The sequence below is a fragment of the Salvia hispanica genome, chromosome 6 (assembly GCF_029641045.1).
Source record: "Salvia hispanica isolate PSC_SH4W2 chromosome 6, Shi_PSC_v1, whole genome shotgun sequence".
Taxonomy (NCBI): Eukaryota; Viridiplantae; Streptophyta; class Magnoliopsida; order Lamiales; family Lamiaceae; genus Salvia; species Salvia hispanica.
In genome coordinates this window covers 38616160-38636928 of record NC_142697.1, presented here as the reverse complement: position 1 = coordinate 38636928, position 20769 = coordinate 38616160, and the positions used below count along the sequence as shown (strand labels likewise).

General features: G+C 36.1%; 1 protein-coding gene and 1 non-coding gene across 3 annotated transcripts in view; one reads left to right on the top strand and one right to left on the bottom strand.

The window, feature by feature from the left end:
* Positions 1-582: 582 nt before the first annotated feature.
* On the bottom strand, positions 583-655 carry TRNAA-AGC (transfer RNA alanine (anticodon AGC)). Its single transcript has one exon. It is a non-coding gene; the product is annotated as a tRNA-Ala (tRNA).
* Positions 656-2317: 1662 nt separating this feature from the next.
* SAB (HYPERSENSITIVE TO PI STARVATION 4) overlaps positions 2318-20769 on the top strand; it is a 29029-nt gene continuing 10577 nt past the window's right edge. The window contains exons 1-11 of one of the 2 annotated variants that reach the window (XM_048106286.2): positions 2318-2732; positions 4312-4423; positions 4701-4961; positions 6621-6868; positions 9903-10122; positions 10422-10592; positions 10670-10747; positions 11971-12222; positions 15211-17301; positions 17786-19640; positions 19916-20013. In XM_048106286.2, coding sequence (XP_047962243.1) covers positions 2662-2732; positions 4312-4423; positions 4701-4961; positions 6621-6868; positions 9903-10122; positions 10422-10592; positions 10670-10747; positions 11971-12222; positions 15211-17301; positions 17786-19640; positions 19916-20013 — 5457 coding nt within the window. In that variant the 5' untranslated portion in view covers positions 2318-2661. The remainder of the gene's footprint in view (positions 2733-4311; positions 4424-4700; positions 4962-6620; positions 6869-9902; positions 10123-10421; positions 10593-10669; positions 10748-11970; positions 12223-15210; positions 17302-17785; positions 19641-19915; positions 20014-20769) is intronic. The other variant, XM_089060093.1, reaches the window with a different exon arrangement.

The following is a 20769-nucleotide window of genomic DNA, read 5'->3' as shown; positions in this document are numbered from 1 at the left end:
CTAATTTAGGACTTACAAATTTCAAAACAATGAAATTGAATAAAATAAGAGAAAAACTAAAACCAAAATAATTAATTAGTAGAACTAAATGCAAATAAATAAAAATATATTGATTTAATTTAATAAATATTGAATTTTCTCACCGCCAAACCTTAGACCATCTTCAACCGTACACTAAAACTCATTTTTGGTGTAGATAATTTCTCCAACCATACACCAAACTCAAACCATTTTTTGGATGGAATAACACCAAATATGGTGTTTACTCCAAAATTTTGTTAAATAGATACTCAAAAATGGTGTAAACTTAAAGATGGTGTAAATGGTTGGAATAAAACTACTTTTTGGTGTGACATATACTCAAAAATAGGTTTGAATTTGGCATAAATGGTTGGAGATGGGCTTACGAGCATCTAAATTAAATGAGCAGGATTTGAGACAAATTAATAGTAGAAATATAAATGTATGAATTTAACTAAATGAGCTGGATTTAATCAAATTAATAGTAGAAATATGAATGTATGAATTGAACTTTTTGTAAAAAATACTTAGAAGGATAAGGCTAAACCCTTATAAAAATTGTGGAGATGCGGGGTATCGATCCCCGTACCTCTCGCATGCTAAGCGAGCGCTCTACCATCTGAGCTACATCCCCATGATGTTGTTTGCGCAAGTTTTATAATATTAAAAAATAAATCACTGTTTTATTTATTTATTAGGGGAAGATAGGAAGGTTTTTTTGCTGTTGTTGTTGTCGACATTTGCTGAGCAATGTTTCATTGTTCAAACTCGTGCTCAAATCTCTATTTTTTGCTTTTTGGGGAATTTTTTAGGGAAGTTGATATGTTTATAGTATATGAATCAAATGATAAACGTAAATAACTTGGTTCATTCATGTGTTATATTTTCTTCTATGTTTATGCAAGATAAAAGATACTATATGGTTTTATACAATTATCCAAATTGAGTTTTATTTTTAATTCAGTTTTTTGGTGGAAATATTTTCTGTTAACAATACTTTGATTCGATACCATTTTTATTTTTATCTCTCATACTTATTATCCTCTCCGTCCTTGAAAAGTACGAACATTTGGTTCGACGCAGCTTAATTGAAAAAGAAAGAGAAAAAAATGGTAGTGTTAGTCGAGAGTGGGGCACCACGTCTTTAGTAGTACAATGTAATGATATAAGTTGTAAATAAAGCGATGTATATGAGTAATGTGTTGTTTAATTATTCTAAAATTATAAAACTCATCTTTTTCAATAATGGACTAATAAGGAAATATATTTCATATTTTCAGGAGTGAGGGAGTAATGTTTTTTATTAAAATTCATGTCCGTTCGAAAGTCTCTATTTACTTAAGACGGGTAATATGTGTTAATTGTACATCACATTTAGAGTTGTCAATTGGGATATCAGGTATTGAGTATTCCTGATTTGACCATATTTTTTTCAGGTATTTTTTGAATATTGGGTACTTATTCAGGTAGGATAATTTCATATTTTCTTGAGTAATTGATTACTCGATCCTGCATCGAATATTATCCAATTTTGACCAATTAATTTTTAATTCAATTTTATTTGAAATCACAGTTACAATAAATTTGGCAAAATACGTATAGCCTCACTCCCAATGATTAATGTAAACATGTGTATGTATATATGAAATTTAATTGAACACTTATTGGTAAGATTAATTCTTATGATACATTTTGGCCTTGAATGTTGTGTAATTAGTAGACATATTTTGAAATTTAACTTTATAACAAGTTGGAAATTTGTAATCTTAGTTGGAATTTATTTTATCAAGTACTATTAGATACTAATAATTTGGGACTGGATATCCGAATTTGATATCCAGGTATCCAAAATAGAATCAGGTTCAAATATCGAGTATGAAAAATCAGTATTTTCAAGTTCGAATACCCAAAATTTCAAATCGGATATCCACAAATATCCATACTGATGGCCCTAATCACATTGTCCATGGATATAGATATAGACTAATTTGGCTGCATATTAAAATGGATACTACCATATCCCTTTGTTTATAAAAATATTTTATCTTGGGATATCCATAAAAATAGTCGTACTCAAAGTTTATCTTTAATACTTACATTTTTTCCTCTCTAATATACTTTATCCATTCTTTTATTTTTTTTCCATATACTTCATCCATTCTTTTATTTTACAATTTCTTATTAAAACTCATGTGATCCGTTTATAGACCTATTTTTTATGGATACTGATGGATTATATAACTATCTGGTAGACCCAAATCAAAATGAAGAAGGAGTAGCTTGCCGTACATCCATCCGTATTGGATCCGAGCTCATTGTTCTCCTCCTGTACTCTCTAGTTTTACCTGTCCATCATTATTCAGACCATACTTCGCGGATCGAATCCTTCCTGCACCACTTCCCCATTACTATAATATAAAATGTTTTTTCATTTTCTCTCTCCTACGGTCAGTGCTCCCCACATCTCTCCCCCACCTTCTATCTCCCTAGACTTTGATATTATTCCGCCAAATTAAATGCTTGATCCTTCAGCTACTGCTCTCGCAATCGTTTCCGATTCGGTACACATATGAAGGCATGCACCGCGGCTGCGTAGGCCACAAATTGGGGAGGATCCGCGGCCGAATTCGATTGGGATAAATGGAGGCCTCTCCGGCCAAGTTCCTATCCGGATTCCTCGTCGTCTCCGTCCTACTATGGATTGTATTCATGTACGCTGCCACTTCTCATTTTTTTATTTATCACCTCTCTCGATGTCGTTGATGATCACGTTGAAACTAAGCTAATTCCCTTTTGCGATTCGAGCAATGAGATTCGTGTTGTTGAATTAGGGGATATCGAGTTTCGCTTGCTGTGCCTTTGTTTTCCAACTTTTTAGCGAACTAAAATAAACATGAATTCCGTGCTGATATCACCTTAGTTCGATTTTTCATTTTGTGTCTCGGTTCTGTGGGATGAAGTGGTAGTCGTTTTAGCTGAACCTGTGCGCAACATAATTTTGTAGCAACTGGACATATTATCTGCTATAAAATTTTTGACTCTCAGGTTCACTTCTAGTATGCCTTATGACTTGTCCCTTGTGTCTTCGCATTGGATCCTGAAGGTGGAGCTTAAATGCTTGGAATGCAAAACCTATTGGCATAAAACTTTTTATTAGTTAACTTTCATATATCTATGTCATCAACTAATTGTAGTAACATGCAGAAATGAAAATTATTCATTGAAGAATGTACCATACCATTTTATGGGTACCTTTTGGCCTATTCTTTTTCTATGTTATTTCTGGTAAGTTGTAGGCGCTTGGGGAAGAACCTTCAAATAAATGTAATGAGTTTTATGGTGGGCATGGCGTAAGATCTATGGTGACTCTGTTTTTATTTAATGGAGTCGTTTCAGAACCCGTTGAGTCCTATATCAAGAAATACATATGCCCTTAATCCATGTTGAGACCTTTGAACAGAAATAGTCTCAAGGGAAGGTGGTTTATGCATCAAATCTGCTCATCCCAGAGATATTGATATTTAGAATAAGCTTTTGTCTCAAGCTCTGACCACTGTCAGTTCTTATGGATTTGTCTCAACTTCTTTTTATTTTTCACTCAACTTGATTACTTTCGTTCATGAGAGGTGTTGAGAACTTCATGTATCTGGTCGTCCAAATTCACTACAACTTAATCTGGCTACTTTGGCCCAGAATACTTGCCAAATCAGTGGAAATAAAGAGCAAATATATCATCAACCCACCTTTACAAACATTTTATTTGACTCAGCACAAAGTTATCTTCTGCATTTCATGTACCTTATGAGAAGCTCACATCTGTAAAGTCTCATTGTTGAATCATAAGCATTTGCTCCATCAAATATGTGAGGTTTGCTGTAATAATTCTTGATATAAGTTTTTAGAAGCTGTTGTAATGACTTAAACACATAGATTGCTTGATAAAATTTTAGTTTCTTATAAAAGAAACAATAATTTAAATAAGTTCTTGACACTAGATAAACTTTTTTTGGAGGTCTATAATGGGGAAAATAAACATTGTCGAATATCGCAGAATAATTTGCATTGTGGAAAGTTAAACATTTTGGAATAATTTGCATCGCTATCCATTTTGCTTTTAGACTTTTGCTGCCTATTTTGATTTCATGAACATAATCTTTATTTTGTCTTTTCGCTCTTTCTGTTGTGCATATGGGCAAGAAACCCCTTTTGAAATTTCTGTTTATTAATCTATCAGTAATTGCTCATGACTCAAAGGATCTGTTTAACGAATAATGATGATCCTTCTTCCAGGTTTGCTTCCAGGTTGCTGGCATGGATATTAAGTCGAGTTATGGGAGCTTCAATTGGATTTCGGATCGGTGGATGGAAATGTTTGAGAGATGTTGTTCTGAAATTCAATAAGGTATTTATTTTCCGAACATGCTAGCCTACTTCGAAGCTTTGTAAAGGGCAACAGATCAAAGTGCTTATATCCTTTTGACATGTAAAGCAAGAGCTGATGGTCCTAGCCATACATACTTAGAAATCTTATCCTGATTAATCTCAGAAAAGTATCCTGATTAATCTCAGAAAAGAAATCTCCGATTTTAGGAAAATATTATTGTCACACTTAGCAATTAGCATGAACAGTTCATGCAAACATTGTATTTTTACATATTTGGTGGATCTGATGACTACAGGGTGCTGTTGAATCTATCTCTGTTGGTGAGATCAGACTCAGCTTACGGCAATCCTTGGTTAAACTTGGGGTAGGCTTCATATCAAGAGATCCAAAACTGCAGGTGTTAATATGTGATTTAGAAATTGTCATTAGATCTTCAAAGAAAAGTCCTCAGAAAGCCAGATCAAGGAAATCTCGCAGCTCAGGTCGTGGGAAGTGGATGGTTTTGGTTAACATGGCAAGGTTTTTGTCGGTTTATATTTCCGATTTGGTATTGAAGGTAAGTGGAGTCCAGTTTAAATTACTATTTCCACTTAGTCTGAGTTTTGCGTCACCATTTATTTTTTCCAGAAACATGCGAATACTGCTTCTTTTTCTCTGTGCATGAAAAGATTCTTAGAAATTAATATCAATAGTAGTCAAAAGATGAAATTGTCCTTTTGTCCTTGCCTCAAACCTAATTCCTTATATCCTTGTTTTTTCACCTTGGCGAAGAAGCTATCCACATCAAACATAATTTGAACTCACAATACACTTGTATTCAGGTCAAAGATGATGGAGATGGTGGTCAATGGGATAGTAAAAACCACAAACTGAGATTATGCAAGAACAACCTTTAGTAGGATAGGAACTCTTTATATTTTTGTTAGCATTGATATCTGAGAATTACCTAAAGATAAATAAAATGTAATGATCCAGACAAACTCAAGCCTTATAAAATAGCTTGCACGCAAGATAATGATTCACACAGAATAGGAAATTATACTTTGGTTAAGCTATTGAAAAATGGTAAAGTTTGGCAATGCAAACTCGCTTCCTTTCCGATTAGTCCCGACTTTGTGTTGACCAATATGTTGAAAGGAATCCAAGAATCGTTGAGGAGTGGTAGGTATGCTTACCAGATGCTCGGGACATATTAACTTTAGGTTCATTTTAGATTTTTTGTTAGCAGTAAGATTATAAGTCTTATGGTCAGTCATTATTCCAGTGTTTGTGCTTGTTCCTTAGTTTGGTGGGTATCAAATCCTGTTTAGTTTTAACCTTAAAGATACCAAGTAGTATATGATTATTTGGAGAGTGATGTTGTATTTTCTAGATTGGATGATGTCTGTGCTGCCCTTTTATCTTCAGTTATGAAGTTTGCTTTTCTCTTATGTGGAAAAAAGAAAAAGCTCCGGCTAGATGATGGATCTCTATTCTCTTATCATGAATAATTTAAAGATTCCTAGTGTTAGATTTAGTTAAAGACCAGAGATGTATCTTTGGTTTAAACTGTCCACTGTTATAAAATCTGGTCCCTTTTAATGCTTGTTCTATCATAAATAAAGTTTGTTCTTCTCTCAAAAAATAAAAAAGAAGGAATACAAAAAAACAATCTGTTTCCTCCAAAACCCTATAAAACCCGGAAGTGGTGAAATAAGAGTATTTTGTAAATATATTGATTATCTTGAATATATTAACTAGTTCTTTATTTTCTGTTCAACTGGAAGAACAAAGGAAAGAATTTGTTGTGTCTTCAACAATTTCTGATCTCTAGTGGACCCCTTAGTAGGATTCTGACCCAAACAAAGGTCTTACTATGTATCAGAGCAAAAAGAATGAACCAATTTTGTATGATTCACAACAAATTCATAGATTTCTTCTGGAAGCATATCATCTGCTTCTCACATTCTGTGAACAGTATGCTGGCTTGAAACTTTACTAAAATTGGGACATATGTAAAGTGTATAGATATTTTGATGTTTGCTTGGGGAAGCTAAGATACATGGATGATTGATTGTTCTGGAATAAAATCAATGCTATATGCTTGTCACCATCTGCTGTTTTCTAGGATATTCAGAAGTTTGTGTTATACGTTTATATGGTATCGAGACAGTTTCTAGCATTACTCGATACTCACCACACCCAACTACCTTAAACTCTATACTTGATATTGCAGACACCAAAAGCTACTTTGGATATTAAAGAACTGCGAGTTGACATATCTAAAGATGGTGGATCTGAGGCAGGGTTGTTTGTAAAGCTACTGCTTTTTCCCATTACTGTTCACCTTGGTGAATCACGTGTGGCATCTGACCAGACAGTGGTCTCTGGTGAATCTTCCTCTGCTAACCAGTTGATGGATGGGGTTTGTGCTCCTTTCAGCTGTGAAGAATTCTCTCTCCTGTGTGAGTTGGGCCATAACAGGTCCGTCTTGTTTCTTGACTGCTTCCGAATGATTATTGGAAACTTTCTGGTGGATATAACCACGTCTTCTACATGCTAATGTTTTTGGTATTTTCTAATTTTAGCTTCACTGCACTTTTTTAGCGATCTTCTTTTGTAATTAGAATAGTTTTCTGTATCATGATGAATATGCATGTTTTTTTTTTTTTTTTGTGTGTTTGGGATTGCTTGTCATGCATGTGCTGCTGGGCATCTTCTTTTGTTCATCTCCTTCCCCTTTTGAACTCTACACTCGCAACAAACTGCACCTAGCTTGAGGTAGCCGTACAAAAATGATCAATGAATATCTATTTGTACTCATCCTCTTTGAAGACAAACACAGAGGATCCTTCTCTTTAATATTGGAGAACAGGCTAGTCTCTTAAGTTAGTTTACAAGGCCAGAGGAATAAAACTAAAAGTACCAGACAATTTTTTGTGTTTGTCTTGAATTCCTTAAATTTACGTTTCCAATTTGGTAAGAGATATTAGTGCAGAAAAATAATATTTGACCCTCTCCACTTTTTTGCCTTTACACTCTGAACAAATTACATAGAAGTGGTGCTATGTTATCCATTTATATTAAATATACTAAATACAGGTGATGCATCATAACTGTGAAGCTTCTTTTAGAAATCTTTAGGTTTTGTTTTTTCTGTTATGGCATCCTGAGGAATCTTGGGAACACAACTATCATATCAGTGAGACTTTGATTGATCACATTTTTAGTGATATGGGGAAGTAATGTGCTGATTGCCGGACAGAATGTGCTGAATAGGAAGATTATAACTTATCAGCAAATCCTTTTCAGCAACAAGAGCAATGCACCACAGGATGGTGCAGCCAGTATCAAACAATCTCTTGATATTTTACTTGTGGAAAGAGTTGACAATTAGATTTAAGAAAGAGGTTAAAAGGGAGTTGAATAACCTTACATTGGTATCAAACAAGTTGTTATCTTCGCTGTTCCATCGTATTTCTTCATTCCATCATAAACCCATTGCTTCCTTTGTCTCCATGATTCTGATTCCCTTCCCTGCTCTTTTACTTCTTGAGATTTGCATCTATTTCATTGATCTTGAAGATTTTGGAAATTGCAAGATTGTGCTTTTTGCTTAACCTTTTGGAAGGGGTTCATCTTATAGAGGATTTGGATGATGCAAGTGTGCTAAGGGATGGGTTTTGGATCCATCTGGTATGTTACTTGCAAGTTTGGAACTGTTCTATCTGTGGATTCTATTTTTCCATTTCCCTTTCTTATAAGCAATCTGGAAATATCCAAGCCTCAAAAAGTTTAGGTCTTTTCGTGGCTATTGGTTTTGGGGAAGCAGGAAGCTGCTCACTTGTGATGCTTTACACAAAGATAATTCAATAGGCATAGAGTGGATTCTGCCACGCTTGATCAATTATTTATCTTTGTCTAATCTCGGGAGTTTGATCTATATAAGAGGCCAAGTGTAGACTGTGTAGTTGTTACAGTGGTTAGAAAGGAATAGGAGAATCTTTGATGACAGAGAAATCTTTAAAGAAGGACTGTGATAAAGTTAAGTTCAGAATTGCCTGGTAAACCTCATACAACAAAGATTTGAAGGCCTTTTTTTGTGATAGAAATTACTAGCAACCTGAGTTTGGGTTCAGGACTTTGCCTACTTAAAGTCAAGGATTCAAGTGTCGAAACTTAGTAGGTTTGCTATGTTTTTCAAAGTGTTTTCATCGGCTCGTGGAAAACAAAACATTTTATCACTCTTACTGAAATCATTCTCCTACTTTACTCTCTCTTATCTTTCCTACTTAATTCCCTCTCCTATTTTATCTTATCTTCATTTAACCCATTTACACAATTTCTTAATCTCCGTGCCCAAAAGAAATGCCTCAACTTAGTTGGGACGGAAGGAGTATGATTTATAGCCAATCTTTCCAAAATAAGCTTCTGTATTATTGAAAAATTACTACTACAAAAGATTGAAGCTCCTTGCACCTCGCGTCTCATCGTGACTCACTTCGTCTCTGGGCTCCCTGCCACCACACCGTCGTCTCTGCCATCCTATTCTTTCTTGCCAGCAGTTGAGCAATAGTATGTCGAGTTTGGGGCAAGAGGATGATGCAAAATTGTGCACAACCTAGATTTCCATGGCCAGAATCAGGATGAGTCATTGTTGTATTTGACAGCCAGAATCACTAAGAATTTTAGATGGATTAGGTGGGTGATTGTTTCATTGGATTTCTTGAAGCTAGTTCATTGAGAAGTGAAGGTCACATGAAGAATGAAATGAAAGCTCGAATCTAGAGGTCTCTTACAAATGAATCTGTTATAATATTGAACATGGTTGAGAAACTAAATTATAATATCAATTCGTAATTTCATTTTTTCTGATTTGTTGGTAAATAGAAATTCCATAAGTCAATATAAAATTAATCTTTTAACTAAAAGTGTAAATTTCTCTATTCACTTAAATCACTATAAAAGTGGACGGAATATACATGTTATACAGTTGTGGCTTTCCTATGCAAAGTGGCTATTGTTCACAATTTCCACTGTCTTATTTACTTCATATCGAACATCTTTGGAATAGTAGGTCTGCATTTCCTGTGGACCTCTTAGAGTAGTTTCTATTTCAGCAATCTAGTATTTCGTATGCCAATGACCTTAACTATATCGATTTACACTTGGTATGTCTACGAAATGAAGAACGGAATGAAATATATATTCATTTTTTGACCAATCACCTTTCCAGTTTCTGTGTCAGTTTAGGGCGTGTCATTTAATTTTCTTATGTTTTTGTGGTTTTTGCTTAATAGCATGACGTGTTCTTTCTTGATTTTCATTACTTATTTAATTTTTTTAAACTCTTTTACGTGGCGGAAACAGTCCTTTTTTACTGAGTACTCACAATGATGACATTAATATATTTCACAGTTCCAAATACAGAAAGGTGGTCTGCATGGAAATTTTGTTGGATTGGAATTTGTAACTGAATATAATAAAAATTCAAACTCTCTTTTATCTGTTGGTGCAGGGAAGCAGGGGTACTTATTAAGAATTTGGATATTACTAGTGGGGAAGTCCGAGTAAATTTAAATGAGGATTTGCTGCCCAAGGAAAAGAATTTGGCTGACACAGTGCCTGACCTGCCCCAAGAAGTTGCACAAGTGAACAACGAATCTGGATCTGATGAAACACAACCGGGCGAAAAAGTTCCTGCTGTATGCAAGTACAGCTCCACAATACCTGAAAAGGTTTACTTTTCAACTGCTTTGATAATGTTTTCCTTGTCATTGTTCCTTGCACAATATTCTCTATTATATCAAGCTTACATTTCTGAAGAGTGGAAATACTATTTTTGTTTATTCTTACATAAGCTATACTGGACCATCATTGGGAAACTGATGATAAACCGTTAGCTTTATCAAGGGTCTCTTAGTTAAAAAATGTTTTCTTCAATTTTTCTTGAGACGCGGGGTCATGTTCTTCGAATGGTAGGCTTCTTTAGATAATGTTGAATGAGTAATTGATGCATGGGTGATTTTTTTAATAGGCCACCTTCACTCTGCCTAAACTTGATGTAAAGATTGGACATCGATGTTACGGGCTTTTGGTTGAGAATAGCATTAGGGGAATCCATTTGAAGTGCATGAAATCTCAATCTGTGGAAGATCTGGGGGAAAGTGTGAGACTTGATGTTCAGATGGAATTCAGTGAGATATATGTAAGTGCATACGACTTCCACCCCTGAATTTCTATAATATATCTCCTCTTTATACTGACATGATCTACTTATCATAGCTGCTTAGAGAAACTGGCATCTCTATTGTGGAAATACTGAAACTTGATGTTGTTTCCTCTGCCTACATACCACTACTGGTATGATCATTCTCAAACTGCAGGCTATCATCTGTCTTGTCAAACTGAATGCATTTTAGATATTTGCTTTACAATACTCGATTAATCTATGTATGATGAAGTACCATTGAACAAATAAGACATGTATGATTAAGCTTGGAGGCACTCTTTAGGCACATGCAAAGTAGATTCCAAAGAGAAAATTTACTTTTATACTCCCAGAAGTCTGAGAGTATCACTGAAGATACTAAAGAGAAATGCAATTCAGGGTAACTTCTATTTGTATGATCGAGCAGAAATTCAAATCTTCAATTTATTCACTAAACTCAAGTCTTGAATAAAACATACCTTAATTTTATCTAGCTCTAGATATCTCACTTAAAAAAAAAATCTGAGGAATCCTACTAAAATCAATTTATTACTCATGAAGTGTCTGAAGCATTAGTCAACTAAGACAAGAACTCTCTACTGTAGTCTGTATATAAAGATCTAAGAAATATCCGTTGTCAAAATGCTTATCCTAAAAGAGCTTCACTGAACAGCAGTGGCATGAAGCATGTGGGCAAATGTATATGCTTGAAGAAAATTAGATATTTCATAATTATATTAGTTCCAGAGACCGGTTTCTTTGTTCCAATCAAAGCTGAGTATGATGTTATACTATAATCTTACTCAATCATTGATACTCATCACAACGTGGCAATTATTAGAGAGGCCGTCCATGATCTATCATAATAAAAGAGTAGTAAAGGTGGGGATGGGAAAGGGCATGAAAGAATAAATAAAGATGGAAGAAGGAAGGCTGAACAACAACCGAATCAGCAATTACCCATTTTATTGCTTTTAATTATTAGTTAATCAATAGTTGATGAAAGGATCTATATAAACCCTTGAGGTTTTGAAGGAATGAGTTAGATTATCGAGTTGTCATTTTGACAGTATTTCCGTGGTATTCTTTGAAGGATATCACTCAATTATTATATAAACACTTGACTGAATATTTCTCTGTCTTCCAGCGTACATCATCTTAACACCTCTAACAATTATTGCATAAACATTGAATACTAGAGTTAACTGGTAGCATGACACTTCTTTCTTACATTACACATTGAGTGGTTTGTTGACATCTTGGAAATATTATCTGCACAATAATGTTAATCCCTTATTCATTTCTTTAATGTCTTTTGAAAAGATATTTTTCTTTTGCTTCTCATCATTCTGTTGATTTGTGCTGTCTGCTGCAGCCTAACAGCCCTATCAGATCTGAAATTGATGTTAAGCTTGGAGGCACACAGTGCAACTTACTTTTGAACAGGTTAGAGCCATGGATGTCCATCAGTCTTCCGAAGAAGCAAAAAAAGGAAGTACTAGAAAAAAGCCCCGCCAAAGAGAAATCACATTCATCTGGACAGAAAACAATTATGTGGACATGCACTCTGTCAGCTCCGGAGATGACTGTTGTGCTTTATAACTTGAGCGGGTGTCCACTGTACCATGTAAGCACCTACCCCATGATGAACTACTCATGCCTATATTCCTATCATGAGTTTTTGCTTTTATCCATGAGCAGCTCTTTTGGTCCTGCTATTTTTCATAATCTAGTACTCCCTCCGTCCTAAGATAGTTGCAAGATAGTTGAGTCGCATTCCTTTTCAGGCCGTCCCATGGTAGTTGAGTCGTTTCCATTTTTGCCCAAAATTTTATTCTCTTTCCACTTTAATCTTTAAACATCAATTTCTTAAATCTCGTGCCCAAAACGCCTCAACTTTATTAGGATGGAGAGAGTACTATATTTTCAGTTTTCTTTCTTGGTTCATCGTTTTGTTCTGATTTGTTTTTTAATCACGTATTTTTGCTACTGATGCAAAATGAATGATGTGAAGCAAAATTTGAGCATCTTGTATATGTTCTATGATTTTTCCACGGTTGCATGTAAGTTGGTCGGCCTTCCTAGTTTTTTGTTAGGTGATCAATTGTTTGTGTTCGACAAAATAGCCAACTTGCTTGCACGTGACAAAATTATTTGTATTACTTGCATTATCGTGTTGCCTTTATCTCTACTTGATAATTTAGCATATAAACTAGTCTTAACTTGAAATTTAGTGTCATGCAACCTCTACCCTGATAGTGTAGCATCTAAATGACCTAATTTCCTTTAGATTGAAACAAGACCCACTCACATTCCTCCTTACATCGTTTTATTTGTGAACATGCCTCTTTTCATCTGTTGCCACTACCTCTTCCAATGTATCTTTATCCCGCATCCCGTCCTATATACGCATTTATCTATGTGCAAATGTTTGTGTAAATTTCTTGTCTTACTTTTATGTGTGCGGCGTGCAAGCGTGTTAAATATGTATACACTAGTAGATTGAACAACAATAGTGAACAAGATAAAGAAAGAAGAATTTTTTAGCAATAAATAAATGTTGCCCTTTCTTAAACAGGAAATATTCCAAACTACTCCCTCCGTCCCAAATTTGTAGTAACATTTTGCCATAAAAGTCCGTCTCACATTTGGAGTAACATTTAGAATTTATCATATTTGCACATAAAATTTTACCCCATTATTCACTAAAATTACACCCAAATGTCATTATTTATATTAAAATAAATCAAAACAAAAATAAAAAACCAAAAAGTCAAAGAGGGACCCACCTTCAACCAACTCACTTCATTTATTACACACTCCATCATCTCACTCCACCATCTCATTTCATTTATTACACACTCCACATCTCACTTCATTAATTACACACTCCACCAATTCCTTAAAACCCGTGCCATAACTAAATGTTACTACAAATGTGGGACGGAGGGAGTACATCAGAAGCATCAATACAATATACTCCCTCCGTCCCACTAAAGATGACATTTTCCTTTTTGGTTTGTCTGACCAAGATGACCCATTACTAAAACTAAAAACACCTTTTTCTCTATTTTATTCCATCTCTCTTACTTTATTCTCTCCATTTACACAAAATAAAGTTAGTATAAAATTCCGTGCCACCCAAGGAAGGGGTCATCTTCCTTGGGACGGCGGGAGTATTATTGAAATATTAAAGGGTAAGCAAGCTAGGCTATGCTTGTCCTTAAGTTATCACCGTAGCTTACTATAGTTTCGGCAAATGCCAACTTAAGAGAGTTGTATATCAAATACCTCAGCTGTTGGGCACTGTTGCATGTCACCTTTTGACTCATGTAGGGGTCCCCAAGACATCCTGTGTTTGAGATAAAATTTTCTTTTTTTACACTTCAACACATGAATCATTGCTTTAGAAAAAAAAAATGAATGGGCTAACAGTGTTTTGAGTTCCCGATTGTTAGTGTATTCTAGAAAATGTCCTCAACTTCGAAGAAAAAGCAATAATTGAGGACATTTTTTAGAATACGCTTAAAGTTGTGGACACAAAAACTATTAATCGTTCTTATATTAGCTAAAACGACATCGTTTACTCCCTCCGTCCCATAAAAATGTGTGCACTTTCCATTTCCGTCTGTCCCATAAAAATATGGGCATTTCCATTTATGGAAAATTGGCCCCAACTCATTACCTATACATCAAGTTATTTACAACGTTTACCACTACGGCCAACTATTGCAACTCATTAAACACTAACAATAATGTGGATCCCACTAACTAACAGTATTTTAACTCTCCTTCTCTTCATCTCTCTTAGTTTACCAATTGCGCATTAATTCCTGTATCATTACAAATGCACATATTTTTATGGGACGGATAGAGTATATGTTAAGGCGGGAAAAGTTTCCACCATAACTCGGACGAGATGAATAAACTTTCCATCATTGAATTTAGTATGGTGGGGCATTTTATGCAAAACGTCGAAAGTTGGGGACATTTATAAAAAATGGAAGTCGAGACATTTTCTAGAAGACTGAAGGCCAAAGATACTTTTTGGTATTGCACATTAAGTGTTTTAGCTTATGGTCCTAAACAATATGTTTTGGTCTATATTTATCGGTTTTGTAAAAAATTAATGGTCAACCGCGCTTTGAACGGATTATGAGTGAATCAAACGAAAGGCCAAAATTGGTCAAACACATTTGTACAAAAAACCTGATTGGTCCTATACACTGACTCATTAATCAGGTTAAAATGCAATTGACCGTTAATATTTGATGAATCCATAAAATATGGACAACAACATATTGTCTAGGATAGTGTGAGACTAAAAAGTTTATTGGGCATATGTAAGGGACCAATTTTGGACTCTAACCTTTCTAGAATATCCAGAAAGATGGGGGCATAAAATACTATCAACCCAATTATTATCCGTGTTTGTTGCTGAGAACCATAACATTGCAGCATTAGGTAGGGACATGTAGATTTTTGTTTTTATGGGAATGTGGGATTATGGTGATATTTAAATTTTGGTTTCTTGTTTTCAAATAATTTCCGACATGCTGCTTCCCGTTATTATAACTGCAACTTTGTCCTAACAATGTCTTGTTGAAACTGCCAGGGCTGCTCACAATCTTCACACATATTTGCTAATAACATATCTAGCACGGGTGCAACATTGCATATGGAACTAGGGGAACTAAACTTACACATGTCTGATGAGTATCAAGAATGCTTGAAAGAAACCTTGTTCGGTGTGGAAACAAATACAGGGTCACTGATGCACATTGCTAAGATCAGCTTGGACTTGGGCAAGAAAGATATGGATTCATCAGATGGTTTGAATAGTAAGATGGTTCTTGGTGCTGATGTTAGTGGCATGGGTGTTTACTTGACCTTCAGGCGTCTTGAGTCACTGATATCTACTGCTCTTTCGTTCAAGGACTTGGCGAAAAGATTATCTAAATCCAGTAAGAAACCAACACAAAGCAAAGAAGTGAGATCATCCAAGCCATCTGGAAAAGGGATTCAACTCTTAAGACTAAGTCTTGAAAGGTGCTCTCTGAATATCAGTGCAGATGCAAGCTTGGAGGACATGGTCACTCCTGATCCTAAGCGTGTAAATTATGGATCCCAGGGTGGTAGAGTATTAATCAGTAACTCAGCAGATGGGAGCCCACGGACTGCACATATAATGTCTACAATTTCAAAAGAATATAAAAAGTTGAAATATTCTGTATCACTTGATATTTATCACTTCAATGTTTCCATGAACAAAGAGAAAAAATCTATACAACTGGAGCTTGAAAGAGCTAAATCTATCTATCAGGAATATCCTGAAGTTAATGATCCTGGAGCAAAAGTTATCTTGCTTGACATGCAAAATGCAAAGCTTGTCCGGCGGACTGGTGGACTTAAAGAAATTCAAGTCTGCTCTCTCTTCAGTGCCACAGATATCTCTTTAAGGTGGGAACCGGATGTGCATATTGCACTGGTTGAACTGGGGTTACACTTGAAGTCACTGGCACAAAATCACAACTCACAAAGACATGATGACACAGAGAGTATTTACATGAGAAAAGATAAGGTGCCGAACATGTCATCGGGATCCTTAAAGTTAGAAAAACCAGTGAAGAAAAGTGAATCTATTTTCGCTATTGATGTGGAAATGCTTAGTATGTCTGCTGAGGTTGGAGATGGCGTTGAAGCCTTTGTCCAGGTTCAATCCATCTTTTCGGAGAATGCTAGAATCGGAGTGCTTCTTGAGGGACTTATGCTTGAGCTAAATGAAGCTAGGGTCTTTAGAAGCAGTAGGATGCAGATATCAAGAATTCCCAATGCCTCGGGAAGTTTATCAGATGCAAAATTTGAGACTGTAACTACCTGGGATTGGGTAATTCAAGCCCTTGATGTGCATATATGCCTGCCGTTTAGATTGGAGTTGCGTGCAATTGATGACTCTCTGGAAGAAATGCTTCGAGTTTTGAAACTTGTGACTTCTGCTAAAGCTAAATGCATACTTACTCAGAAGAAAGAGCCGTCAAAACCCAAAAAGCCCAGTTCAACCAGAACTGGGTCCATAAAGTTTGCCATTCGTAAACTAACTGCTGATATTGAGGAAGAACCACTACAGGGATGGCTTGATGAGCATTACCAGCTTTTGAAGAATGAAGCTCGTGAATTAGCTGTTAGGTTAGATTTTCTTGATGAACTTATTTCTAGGGGCCAAGGTCATGTTACTGATGAACCATCTGATTCTCTTGAAAGAAAGATTCACTTTAATGAAGAAGAGATTGATCTTCGTGATGCTTCAGCTATTCAGAAATTGCGTGAGGAAATATATAAACAGTCATTCCGGTCATATTATCGGGCCTGTCAAGGCCTAGTTCCGTCACAAGGATCTGGGGCATGTAAAACTGGATTCCAATCTGGTTTCAGGCCTAGCACAGCCCGAGCTTCTCTTTTCTCTATTTCTGCTACTGACTTAGATTTGAGTCTGTCAAAAATTGAAGGTGGGGATGCCGGAATGATTGAAGTTCTACAGAAGCTTGATCCAGTATGTCGTGCCCTCAACATTCCATTTTCAAGGCTGTATGGAGCCAGCATCAATTTGCTTACAGGTTCGCTCGTTGCTCAGATAAGAAACTACACATATCCACTGCTTGCTGCCACTGGTGGTCAATGCGAAGGACGTCTTATTCTAGCTCAACAGGTCTGCCATATAATGTTGTGCTTTTACTCTCTTGTGTAGCTATGTGGAGCTTAGTGCTAGTAATTTGATTTAAGCTCTTTAAGTTTTGCAGTTGTAAATTTTCAATCCAATTGACCACCGTGGTTGATTTTTTGACTTAAATGAAATATTCAGAGCCCTAGTAACAGTAGCATTTGTTTCACAAGCATCCACACCCATCTAGTCTAGAAGTAAAAGGGTTGATAACATAGTATCCATGCCTTTTATGTACCTGCTCTATGCTACAGTTTCACATTACCTGATATTTTGGCTTTATTTCATTCTGACCCATTTTTTTAAAATTCCTGTGCAAATCATTAATTTCATTTCCTTCCAAACTATATACATCCTAACAGTATGAAGGTTCATGGATGTTGATATAAAATATACTGAATATTCTATTAGTAAGTTATGGTCATAAGCAATAAATTACTGCTTTACTTTTATGTTATTTTTTGTTTTGCAGGCAACTTGTTTTCAGCCACAAATTCACCATGAAGTCTACATTGGAAGATGGAGGAAGGTGGACATCCTTCGTTCAGCCACTGGCACAACTCCACCAATGAAAACCTTTTGTGATCTGCCAATACACTTCCAAAAGGGAGAAATTTCTTTTGGTATTGGATATGAACCATCTTTTACTGACATCAGCTATGCTTTTACTGTGGCTCTTCGTAGAGCCAATTTAAGCATTAGGAATCCAAATCCTGTGATCCAGCCCCCTAAAAAGGAAAAAAGCTTACCTTGGTGGGATGAAATGAGGAACTATATCCATGGGAAGAACACTTTATACTTTTCTGAGACAATTTGGAATGTTCTTGCAACCACTGATCCCTATGAAAACTTGGATAAACTTCATATCGTGTCAGGCTATCTTGAAATCCAGCAATCAGATGGTTGTATTTATGCTTCCATTAAGGATTTCAAGGTTTTCCTTAGCAGTTTAGAAAGCTTGCAGAAAAATTGCACCTGGAAACATTCGTCTGGATTGTCTGCACCTTTCCTTGAAGCCCCAGTTTTAACCGTTGAAGTGACAATGGAATGGGATTGTGAATCTGGAAGTCCGCTAAATCATTATCTATTTGCTCTTCCCATTGAAGGCACTCTTCGTGAAAAGGTTTTTGATCCGTTTAGATCCATTGCTCTTTCCATGAGATGGAATATCTCCCTCAGGCCTTCCCTTCCATCAGATCAGTTACAGCCCTCTTCAACCAGTGATGAGGTTGGTGGTGATGGAGCTCCTTGTAATCCATCGATATCAGAGAATGCATTGTATGATTCACCTACAGTTAATCTTGGTCATCATGATCTAGCATGGCTTATCAAATTCTGGAACTTAAATTATCTGCCTCCTCATAAACTACGGACTTTTTCCAGATGGCCTCGCTTTGGGGTCCCCAGGATTCCCAGATCAGGAAATCTGTCGCTGGATAAGGTAATCACAGAATTTATGTTTCGAGTTGAGGCAACCCCTACGTGTATAAAACATATTCCTTTACATGAGGATGACCCTGCAAAGGGACTGACATTTAAGATGACAAAGGTGCAATATGAACTCTACTTTGGTAGGGGAAAGCAAAATTTTACATTTGAATGCATCAGGGACCCCCTTGACCTTGTCTATCAAGGTCTTGATCTTTACATGCCGAAAGCTTACATAAATAAGGAGGATTGTGCGACTGTGGAAAAAGTAATTCAGATGACAAGGAAAAAGTCCCAGTCAGCATCAACAGAAAGGGCACTGACTGAAAAAACCAGCTCTCCTAGGAACACTACAGAAAGGCATCAAGATGATGGATTTTTGTTGTCATCTAGTTGCTTCACAATCCGCAGACAGCACCCAAAAGCTGATCCTTCTAGGTTACTGGAATGGCAAGAAGCAGGTAAAAGAAATCTTGAGATGAGTTATATAAGATCTGAGTTTGAACATGGAAATGAAAGTGATGACCATACCAGATCTGACCCCAGTGATGATGATGGATATAATGTAGTTATCGCTGACAATTGTCAGCGGATATGTGTTTATGGTCTGAAGCTTCTGTGGACTATTGAAAATAGAGATGCTGTTTGGTCTTGGGTAGGTGGGCTGTCCAAGGCTTTTGAGGCTCCAAAGCCTTCTCCTTCTCGCCAATATGCCCAAAGTAAAATGCACGAGGGGAATATTGCCAGTGATGGACCTGACATCCAGAAAAATGATAACCAAAATTCTCCTTCTGTTGTTGATGGTGCAAATACGTCATCCCAAAACATGGAGGCTTCGGCATCTCTCGCCTCTCCTTCAAACTCAGAGGCAGTGGAAAATCCCTTCTCCAGTGCCATTGGTAAGCTTAAAAGTGCTCCCCCTGTTCCCCTCTCTCCATCTTGTTCATCTTACTCATACGGCCTAAAGACATAATTCTGTTTGCTAGAATTTTATAGTCAGTTGCAATATCTATCCTCATGTTAATGGATTCTGTTTTTGTTGTATGCTGAGTTAATCACTAGTATATATACATCAGCCTCCTTTTTTTTCTTCCATGCATGAAAAAGTTCACATATGAAAATGTCCAATATTCCATTTTTTCTAGTTAATATGCTTCTTTGTTGGTGTCTACAGCAAAATACAACTTTGATGACTCTGATGAGGAGGGCACACGCCATTTCATGGTGAATGTCATTGAGCCACAATTCAATCTTCACTCGGAAGAAGCTAATGTAAGTTCTGAGACTATAACAATATATGTTAGATACCTAAAGCTATTTCTTGGAAAGCACCTAGAATATAAGTAGAATAATTTAAGATTGCATGCTCTAGGTTTATGGGATTGACAAGAATTTAAAGACAGGATCTTGCACTGCTATTTAATTTTTTTTTTTTTTTGGGGGACGGGGAGGGGTATATTTTCTAAAAGAATTCCAGTGGAACCTTAAAAGTTTTTTTTCAGTCTTTGAGCCATAGAGACCAACATAAGGCTGGAATAATACCCCCAATAACTGCAAGAAAATTTCTTAGATGAATAAAAAATCATCTTCTAACATCCTCCTATAATATAAATCTTGTGGATTTAAGAAACATAAATATGCCCAAGACTTGTTCTTGCAAATATTCAACAAACCCAACAAAAACCAACCAAGAAATGAAACACTAAAATCTTCAAAGATGAAGAGTGTGCTCACAATGGAATCTTTGGTGTGTTTACAAAATGATTCAAAGTTGCAATTCGGACCCTAAAATCGGGTATTTATACTAAGGGTAGAAAATGAGTCCAAAAGTCACAAAAAGGTGAAATCCCACATCTATAGAAGTCGGCGAGTCGACTCGGCAACTCACTGGGATGCCTCTGTCTTCCGTGTCGGTTTCAGCGAGTTGCAACTCAAAGACTCGCCGAGAGGGTTCTGTCCACAATGTTGGTTTCACCCAGCAACTTGCCGAGAAGCTTATTTTTCCAGGCCACACTCTTTTTCATGTTT